This window comes from Sinocyclocheilus grahami, unplaced genomic scaffold, assembly GCF_001515645.1.
Source record: "Sinocyclocheilus grahami isolate Dianchi unplaced genomic scaffold, SAMN03320097.WGS_v1.1 scaffold5433.1, whole genome shotgun sequence".
Taxonomy (NCBI): Eukaryota; Metazoa; Chordata; class Actinopteri; order Cypriniformes; family Cyprinidae; genus Sinocyclocheilus; species Sinocyclocheilus grahami.
In genome coordinates, this window is record NW_015510125.1 from 2,450 (window position 1) to 12,918 (window position 10,469).

The window sequence follows — 10,469 nt, forward strand, 5'->3', positions numbered from 1 at the left end:
CTTTAACCTGCAGTTACAAATGCATAGATAATGTTTTGATATTGTAAACAAAAAACGTCGAATACTGACATTTGAAATTATTTAAAATATATAATTGTGAAATTTAAACCACCAGTAGATGGCAGCAAGTCACTGTTAGAGTCATTGCGATTGAACCGAATCATTTAAAGGTTGATTCATTCAGAAACGAAACACCATCATGTTTTTGTTTATTGAACTGTATATTAATATCACATAATTTTAACATCACATTTGAAATCATGTTGATTTTTGGAGAAAAGAAACGACAATGATATATAAATTATATTTATATAAAGTTATATAAATTTATATATTTTCTGCTCCCATATCTTGAATTTTGTGATCATTCGAAATGTATTTTAATAAACTGAATCATACAGTGAAAGAAAGCACTGTAAATGCGCACACGCACTAGTCTAACCTACTACACTTCATCACACACTGTTTCTCTGGCATTTTCAAAGGCACGTAACATAAAATACTGTGGCTTGGCATGATACACAGTCTAACAAAATCCAGTTTTAAACATCTTTTACTGTACCCATTGTATGGCCCTTATATGACCTATTTGAGCCAATGCAGATGCATGAAGTTATCTCAGGACGAGATCGCCCTGATTGTAAAGCAAAACGTGATTGGCTATAGCGAGATCGTGCTACGATTGGTCAGCGAATGTGGCTGTTATCTGATTGGCTTGAGTAGACGGTGGGTGGAGTCCACGTATTTGTGGATTGTCAGCACGTCTTGACGGAAGAAATGTTTCACAATTCGCACATGCACAGGACGCGATTCACAAATGCGTGCGCTATCTATAAATGCACAGGACGCGATTTACAAATGCGTGCAGCTATCTACAAATGCACAGGACGCGATTCACAAATAAATGCCAGGCAAAGTTGTGGTTGTGACATAAATATATATTTGTGAATATGTTTTTTATTTGCAAATCTCATTTTATTTATTTGCGAATTTAATTCATGTTTGTGAAACTTTAAGATTTATTTGTGGATCTCATTCTATTTATTTGTGGATCATAATCTATTTATTTGGAATTAAGCAACAATTCTACCCCCATACTTTATTTACGCTACTTGTACCAGGATTGTGCAACAATTGAAAGGGCTCAAATTTGGCATTCAGAAGTTTGTGTTCACTTGTTTCCTAAACGCCTTCATTTGCAGTGGCTTGACCTTGGAGCTTTATTTGTTAATCCTATTTTTTTTTTCTTTTTAGATAAAAGTCTGTTATATTATTCCAACCTTAAGTATTTAAATGGAAAGTATAGGTTGCAGATAAGTGGAACACATTTTTTACGACTACTTTTTAATTTTAGGCCAATTTTATGTATTTTTTTTTTCTTTTTGAAAAGCATTCAAGTATTTTCCTAATGTTACTGAACACATGCCTTTACTGTCCGATACGTGATTGGAAAAAGTAGAAGAGTGAGCTCGGCCAAAGTAGGCTTCGAACTAGAGTCAAAATGCTTCAAGCTGTCTGAGATGCCGTTTTACGCTCGACGCCACAGGATCAGCGGTGTTAAATGGATCAGGTTTTTACACTTTCTCTATTCCAGATCTATTCGGATGCTGGTAGGCGGAGTTAATTATCCTGTCAACAAAGCGAACTATTTGCGCTCAATAGACTTAAGATTACAGCCTTGATAACAGTTTGGTTAAATTATCCCCATAACAAGTAAACAAACAAAGAGTCTTCTCTTTTCCTCAGTTGAATACATTTATTTACAGCTTAACGAGCTGTAGCCAAGATGAATTAAGTCTCTCACATGCTTAATATAAGTAATACAACATACAATATTAATAACATAAAATAAAGTATGGACAAGTCAGGTTACAATTAATTAATCACACCTAGCATGGAAAATAAACTGCTGTATAAAACTGCAGAACAACAATTTCTACCCAGAAAAACAATAGAAATACTGGGGGAAAAAATAATAAAAAATAAATAAAACATGAAAGGGACAAGGACATGCCAATCAGACCTTTCCGAAGCCCACAGAACCCTTAATGGCCATCTGCATGAAGTCCTTAAACACCACCTCTTCTGTAATGCTTCTTGGCAGGTACAAAATGAGGGCACAGGTGGAAGAGTATGGAACTCGCTGGCTTTCAGGTTCTTGGTCATAAAACTGAATTTCACAGTTGTGTGGAAAACCCAGTGGGGGTACAGAATCTGCTCCAGTTACAAAAATGAGTATGTCCTCCAAAGTAACATCTAGCTCGTTATCTATATAAACAGGAAAATAAAAATGTTACAATCTTGATTAAACACCATATTGCAACATTTGCATAATGTATTTTACACAAATGACTACTTACTTTCAATTGACATCAACCACCACTCCCAAAGGAAGATGGTGTCCTCCTCCTGATCTCTTTTGTTGCTGCCTTGTGGACTCCATTTAATGTTGAAGAGTCCTCGAATATCATTCCGTGACAGCTTTTTAGTTGTATGTGTGAATAGTGGTGCAAAGGTTTCCCAGTTTCTCTGGACAACTTGCCACATCTGGCCACAAGCATTCATTCCGGCAATGAATAGCTGTATCATGCTGGCAACCCTAAAATGAAAACAATTATATTTTAAGGTGATGGTATTTAATTGCATTTCAAACATCTTTTTGTGATAATACAAGAATATGTATGTGCTTATAAAATTGTATTATGGCAAAAATAACATTATCAATGACATTTGATGAACTTTTGCCAGTGACATGAAGTTGTCAAAATATTATTTGTTAATAATATTTAACAAATAATAGCCAACCTTATATTTACATGTATAAATAATCAAAATTCATAAGTCTATGAATATGCACATGACATTATATTCAAATGCCCAACCTGTGGTACACGTAGTGGGTGATTACTTGTTGGTAAATAACTGGAAAATCAGCAAGTGATGCAGAATATATGTTGGGGATCCCACATTCAGCAATCCAGTCGCCCAGTTCTGTTTTGACTTCCAACAATTCCGCTGTGGTCTTGCATTGTAAAATCTAATTTTGTTAAAATTGATAAACACATTGTTCAAATGCATAATTATGACAAAATATTCTACTCATGATGTAATCAGTGTATATGAATGTGTTTTACACAAATCCGATTAGACTACATGTGTTTTACTATTATTTATGAATACCTTTTCCAGTCGATGTTGTACATCTGTGTCATGGAAAGTTTCTAGGTCAAACTTGCTTAGGTCTATGGTCTGACCACATATCATTTGGTAAAGCTGCTGATTAAGGCATTTAATCCCAGGTCCATTGTGAAGAATGGACCATGCAGTCAGCTTGCCTGCAGTGTAGTATTTGTTCTGCAGCAGTGCATCCTGATTATACGCAAAGAGTAGGTTTCCAGGTTTCCCCTCAAAAATACCAAGGGATGTCTGCACTTCGCTCATGAGAATTCTTTAAAAAAAAGATCAAGATGTCACATTTCATAAAAACACATACATCCCTAAACACTGAAAGTATCATTACTTTTTTGGGTGTAAAAACTTAAAATCAGTAATCACCTGAAAAACTCTCGACGTGGTCCTCCATAATCTTCCGCCATCTCACCAACAAATTCAATGTTTGGTATTTTATGCCATTCAAAGTAGGATTTATGAAGAGCAACACACGCACTAGGTAATACTCTTCTTCGGCGGGCCACGACAGTGACATGGGTGGTCAGGTCTAAATTGTCCCTCCTGAATTCCTCCAAAATATCCACAAGGTATTTGTGCAACTGTAAAAATGGAAAAGATAAAATAAGAAAAGAGAGTTGCTTTACATCAATTTAAGACATTCTTCAAGGTATGAGTTACACGTACATCAGGACTGCAGTGTCTTGGAGGTGAAGCCAGCATGTCAATCTCTAAATCCTCAGAATTACTGTCAGTCTCCCTGTAATACATTCACAGCAAAATCGGTGTTAAATGAACACCCTTAGAGCATAAATGGGTCTCACCCACAGGTGTTAAAAACACTAAACCAGTTTAAAATATATGCATTGTATCATTAAAGGTTGAATTGTTCATCCAGTAAATTACAATTATATTTACATTACAAGTGATAATTGTCAATTAATGATAACACTTGCTGCTCGTGAACTGTTTATACACTTCATAAAAAATAAGCACAAAAACAATACATCATGGGTGGGCGATCCTGGTACCTGGTACTGCTAAATTCGTTTAGCTCCAACTCTAATTAAACACATGTGATACAGCTAATCAGGCTCTACAGGTTTACTAGAAACTTCCAGGCAGGTGTGTTGGAGCTGGTTGGAGCTAAACTTTGCAGGACAGTGGCCCTCCAGGACCAGGATTCCACAGTGTATATTCAATACAGGTGATTTTCTTTTCCAAAATAAAAAAGCAGACTGATTATGTAATTATCTTACAGCCTAAGATAATTAATAATTTTTAAAGCAATTAAACCACCTTGATTCCTCAAAAAATCTGCCATGTCTTCGTTGATAATGCTGCAAAACAAAAGATAGTTGTTATTTCTGATCTAACAGATAATTAAATAAAATCATAATTTCATATTTTACACTAACATCAACTTCAGAGGGGCTTTGAGCGGGTGAAGACATGTTATGTACTGTTGTGGAAGTTGAGGGGCTTGACACAAATGTATGGTTTTGCTCTGGAGATGCAGCTGGGTTTAGGGAAATAGATGGAGATGATTCAGTTGCCTCCGGATTTGAATGACTATGGGCACCCGAAGTGGTTTGGCTTGGAATGTCCTAACAACCACAAAAAAAACAACTATTTCAAACATTATTTCATGTTTGCACACAAGCTGGTGGTTTATGACTATAACATATATTTTCAGCGCTTACAGAAATATGAACAGGAAAATGTACAAATTTGTTTGTAAAGTAAGGGTAAAAATGTTGCCTACCAGTGGTCTAATGTATAGAGCTGACCGCCCCAGCACATTGCTTGCTTTAATTTCAGCTGGGCACAAGACTGACAGCTGAATTGGTATCACCTTTCGGTTTCCGGCTACTTTGCAAAATTCAAATCTGTCTGGGAGGTCAGGGAATTTTTCTCTCAGCACCTCCCTAAATTCAATTTCATTTAGGTGTAATGGGATGATGATTTTGCATTGTGGACTTCCATCTGGGAAAATATACATAAACATGCATTTTCATTTAAAAATATGCATTACTCATCTGGAAAAGTGATTTAACAAATAGTAAACTGTATTTACCAGTATGTGATGTATATCGCTCAACATGTTTTTTTAACAGAATCATTCTGAAAGTCACATTGCGTGTTTGCGTGACTTGTCTTCTCTTTCGTCTGCAGGTAGGCCCAGCAGTACTTCTGCTACTTCTAAACATTTGGAATCTACAGAATATAAGAGATGTTACAATAATATAATAACAATATTGTGCTTATATATAGGTGTGAAATAATTATAGTGTAATAACTTCATAATATAATTTGCATATATTTTCCATCACTATATATACAGTATATACAGTATTTTCCCGAATACAAGATGATCCTGATTATAAAATGACCCCCCCCCCCTTTCAAAGTGTACTATTTCAACAAGTATCTTATACCGTAATAATAACAGTAAAACCAATACTCAACTGGTCCACGAGATTTTCTCCAGATGGCTCTTCCATCTCATTTATCAGTCGGTCCACTTGATCGTTAAACCTTGCTCGTAAATCTGATAAACGGGAATGAATATGACGGTCAGACATTCTTTCACTTATGGGCGCCAACACAGCCTTGAAAGTGGCGGTTTTTTCTCTACGTCACGTTTGTGATTGGACAAATTGTAAGGCATGTGACGGTACGCATATTTGCATACGTCATTTTGGAAACGTTTAGTTGGTAGATTCCTTTATACAATTCCAACAAATTTGTTCTATGCAGCATTTAGGATAGACATATGATGTCTATGGCATTTAGTGTAACATGGCACGTAGGAATTTTCTTCAGCGCTGTAAGAATGTGTTCAACGACTGTGTACAGATTATTCAATCTGGCAGTTTCGATAAGGATGTACAATTATCCAGGTGAGTGTTTTTAAATGTGTGAAAACGATGACGTTCCACTGTAAAATATTTTTTAATGAAATATCTTCAATATCCTGGCAATTAAAGATCCACTTATTTAGTGATTTTATGCTTTTTAAATGTAATTTAAGACTACATAGCCTATTTAAATGTGTATATTTGTCCATTTCAGCGTTAATTTTATGAACTGGTATAAGCAAATTACACAGTTTATGTCATTTTATTATTATTATTGTTACGTTGATAGTTGAAAATCATGACAGCAGTGGCCAGTAGATGCTGCAATGCTATAAACGACACAGCAGTGCCATTATGCTCAATTATTGTTTCAGAAGAAAACTTAATGCTAATGCCGCTACAAAATAAATGAGCAAGGCTCACTGCTGTAAAAGTAAAAATTTTAATTCTCAAATAGTCTTTGTTAATGTTTTTTTTTATTTCAAATCCATTTCAAGTGTCAGTGTTTTGCATCATTGTCACATTATGTTTACAGCTATGTGCATTTTTGTGTGTGTAAGTGCATGCTTGTGTTATGTTTATAATTACTATTTCTGATTGTTTTCTTTGGAATTGAGGCCCTGAAAAGAAGTCTGACATGGGCCCAAGGTCATCTGTTAAGTCCAGCCGACACAGATGCATTGCAACAACTGCTTGCAGAACTTACCCAAGAGGTCCATAATTTGACCAATGATGTTCAGGAAGGTAACCTAGTGATAATGTTATGTAATGAAACTGTAACATTTACATTTGGCAGACATTTTTATTGAAAGGGACACAGTGCATTCAGTCTATACATATCTCTTGTCATCAGTATGTGACTTCTCTACATTGAGAACATGACATTTTAATCTATTATCTCTGATTAGTCTGAAATGTATATATTTCTAGATATTGTATTGTGTTTTTTAGGGTCAAGCATCAATCAAGCCCCAAGAGCAGATGGTGCTTCACCATACTCGATTTCTCAAGACCAACTACAGTTTTTGGTATCTTGCAATTTTACTGTTGCAGAGATGGCAAGCATTCTGCATGTGTCTGAGTCAACAGTAAAACGACGTTTAAGGCAAGTGCATGTCATAATTAAAAACATAATCACAAGAACTTTTTTTATCAATTTCATTCTTCATGTGCTACTTTATTGTGTTCAGTTAATGCTTCAATCAAATTTCTTTTTTGTAGAAAATTCAACTTACATCACTCAAAACGATATACACAGCTAACTGACTCAGAACTTGATGACTTAGTAAAGGAGATTGTGGGACGTAATTGGCAGATTGGACCAGAATCTGTAAGAGCACGTTTATTTGGTCAAGGTGTCTTAGTGCAAAGACACAGAGTACGGGCAAGTGTTCTTCGCACTGATCCTGCTGCTGCTGCTCAGAGAGCTCTGACACAAAGGCTGTACAGGCGGACCTATCATGTTGCAGGTCCAAACTCACTTTGGCATGTAGATGGAAACCATAAACTCATAAGGTATGCAAACTAGTTTTGCTGAAGTCTTAAAAGGAATCTATTTCTTCTTTTACCTTTAATGTGTAATATAGCTGTGCAAATAGGAGTTTGTAGTATTTTTATTACTTCTAAAAGAGTAGAAGTTTTGTAGTATTTTAAAACGTATAAAAAATATATACTAAATAACACTAAATAAGATACTGTGCAGGTCTAACTTTTGGTTAATTATACATACTCATTATGTTCTTTTTAATTTGTTCTTCTGTTGATTTGGGTCCCTTAAAGTGGAATCTTGTAACCATAAACAAAGTGTTTGAACCAAAGAAGATAACCCATGCCATTTGACAATGAGATCATATGTGACCCTGCATTTGAAATCCAGGCTAGTCTAAAAATCTACTTGTGAGATAATGAGTATCAAAGTTTTATTTCAATCATTAATTTCACTATGATTTTAATCTTTGACATGGTCTTAGTCAGAATGTTTACATTATGTAGGATGATTTTATGTAGAAAACAGTAAATCACCAAATAATGCTTTTAGCTGGGTTTATCAGGGTCACATTTGGTTAACGCTTGTAAAAAAAAATCATATCTGTAAGTGACATTGTTAATCAGTATAGTGGGCTCCTTAAATTTCATACTGAAATATGGTATTACATATAAGCCTGATGTATAACTGCATTAATACTTGTTTTAGGTGGAGAATCGTAATACATGGGGGGATTGACGGGTTCAGTCGACTCATCGTGATGCTCCAGGCATCGACAAATAATCGCAGCATAACAGTTATGAAGCTCTTTTTGCAGGCTGTTCAAAAGTATGGTGCTCCCTCTCATGTCCGATGTGACCATGGTGGTGAAAACAACTTCATCTGTGCATTTATGGAGCTCTACAGAGGTTTCAGAAGAGGCAGTGCTATAAGGGGAAGAAGCACACACAACCAACGAATAGAGAGACTTTGGGGGGGATCTTTGGAAGGGGATTACGAACACATACTATGACTTGTTTTCATTTCTTGAGGAAGAGAACATTATCGACATAAATAATGAGATGCACCTCTGGGCTTTACACTTCGTCTACATCCCCCGAATTAATAGAGACCTTCACCTGTTTGCTGCACAGTGGAACAACCATGGACTCAGAACAGAGAGACGCCAAACACTGTGTCAAATTTTTGTTCGAGGCTGCCTGAGTTTGCAGAACTCATCACTGACTGCAATTCGAGATATTTTTGCAACCCCAACTGAGCCTTTGGCTTCAAGTACTGGCCCAGCCACAGGTCAGTCATTTCGAGCTTCTTCAGAGGCACAGTCTCTGTTCCGGTGGCAGGAAAGAGTGCATGTTCCTGATACACTGTTTGAACTTGAGCAAAATCGTTTGCTGCAACTTGTTGAACAATGTGACCCTCTTGGTGAGGACAGAGGTTTGCTGGGAATACCCATACTCCAAAGAGTTCTGGCAATAATACATGTATGGCAAAATTTGTCATAATGTCTTTGAAGACATGTCCTTGTCCCTTTCATGTTTTATTTATGTTTTATTATTTTTTCCCTCAGTATTTCTATTGTTTTTCTGGGTAGAAATTGTTGTTCTGCAGTTTTATACAGCAGTTTATTTTCCATGCTAGGTGTGATTAATTAATTGTAACCTGACTTGTCCATACTTTATTTTATGTTATTAATATTGTATGTTGTATTACTTATATTAAGCATGTGAGAGACTTAATTCATCTTGGCTACAGCTCGTTAAGCTGTAAATAAATGTATTCAACTGAGGAAAAGAGAAGACTCTTTGTTTGTTTACTTGTTATGGGGATAATTTAACCAAACTGTTATCAAGGCTGTAATCTTAAGTCTATTGAGCGCAAATAGTTCGCTTTGTTGACAGGATAATTAACTCCGCCTACCAGCATCCGAATAGATCTGGAATAGAGAAAGTGTAAAAACCTGATCCATTTAACACCGCTGATCCTGTGGCGTCGAGCGTAAAACGGCATCTCAGACAGCTTGAAGCATTTTGACTCTAGTTCGAAGCCTACTTTGGCCGAGCTCACTCTTCTACTTTTTCCAATCACGTATCGGACAGTAAAGGCATGTGTTCAGTAACATTAGGAAAATACTTGAATGCTTTTCAAAAAGAAAAAAAAAATACATAAAATTGGCCTAAAATTAAAAAGTAGTCGTAAAAAATGTGTTCCACTTATCTGCAACCTATACTTTCCATTTAAATACTTAAGGTTGGAATAATATAACAGACTTTTATCTAAAAAGAAAAAAAAAATAGGATTAACAAATAAAGCTCCAAGGTCAAGCCACTGCAAATGAAGGCGTTTAGGAAACAAGTGAACACAAACTTCTGAATGCCAAATTTGAGCCCTTTCAATTGTTGCACAATCCTGGTACAAGTAGCGTTAATAAAGTATGAGGGTAGAATTGTTGCTTAATTCCAAATAAATAGATTATGATCCACAAATAAATAGAATGAGATCCACAAATAAATCTTAAAGTTTCACAAACATGAATTAAATTCGCAAATAAATAAAATGAGATTTGCAAATAAAAAACATATTCACAAATATATATTTATGTCACAACCACAACTTTGCCTGGCATTTATTTGTGAATCGCGTCCTGTGCATTTGTAGATAGCTGCACGCATTTGTAAATCGCGTCCTGTGCATTTATAGATAGCGCACGCATTTGTGAATCGCGTCCTGTGCATGTGCGAATTGTGAAACATTTCTTCCGTCAAGACGTGCTGACAATCCACAAATACGTGGACTCCACCCACCGTCTACTCAAGCCAATCAGATAACAGCCACATTCGCTGACCAATCGTAGAACGATCTCGCTATAGCCAATCACGTTTTGCTTTACAATCAGGGCGGTCTCGTCCCTTTTTAATTATACATCTCTTTGTAATATATAATAACATTACATTTAT

At 35.8% G+C, this 10,469-nt stretch overlaps 1 protein-coding gene and 1 long non-coding RNA gene across 2 annotated transcripts; both read right to left on the reverse strand.

Annotated features, from left to right (window-relative positions):
- Positions 1 to 2,023: 2,023 nt before the first annotated feature.
- LOC107577216 (uncharacterized) lies at positions 2,024 to 5,112 on the reverse strand (the record flags this gene model as incomplete). Its single annotated transcript, XM_016263318.1, has 9 exons — positions 5,093 to 5,112; positions 4,934 to 5,057; positions 4,587 to 4,775; positions 4,468 to 4,508; positions 3,856 to 3,928; positions 3,556 to 3,770; positions 3,320 to 3,448; positions 2,361 to 2,599; positions 2,024 to 2,268 (listed from the first exon to the last, which is right to left on the reverse strand). Coding segments are annotated over exons 1-9 (1,275 nt in total), but the record flags the coding sequence as incomplete, so codon positions are not given.
- A 2-nt stretch (positions 5,113 to 5,114) lies between these two features.
- LOC107577217 (uncharacterized) lies at positions 5,115 to 5,912 on the reverse strand. The gene is made up of 3 exons (XR_001608177.1): positions 5,638 to 5,912; positions 5,246 to 5,385; positions 5,115 to 5,154 (listed from the first exon to the last, which is right to left on the reverse strand). It is a non-coding gene; the product is annotated as an uncharacterized lncRNA (long non-coding RNA).
- Between the last annotated feature and the right edge of the window lie 4,557 nt (positions 5,913 to 10,469).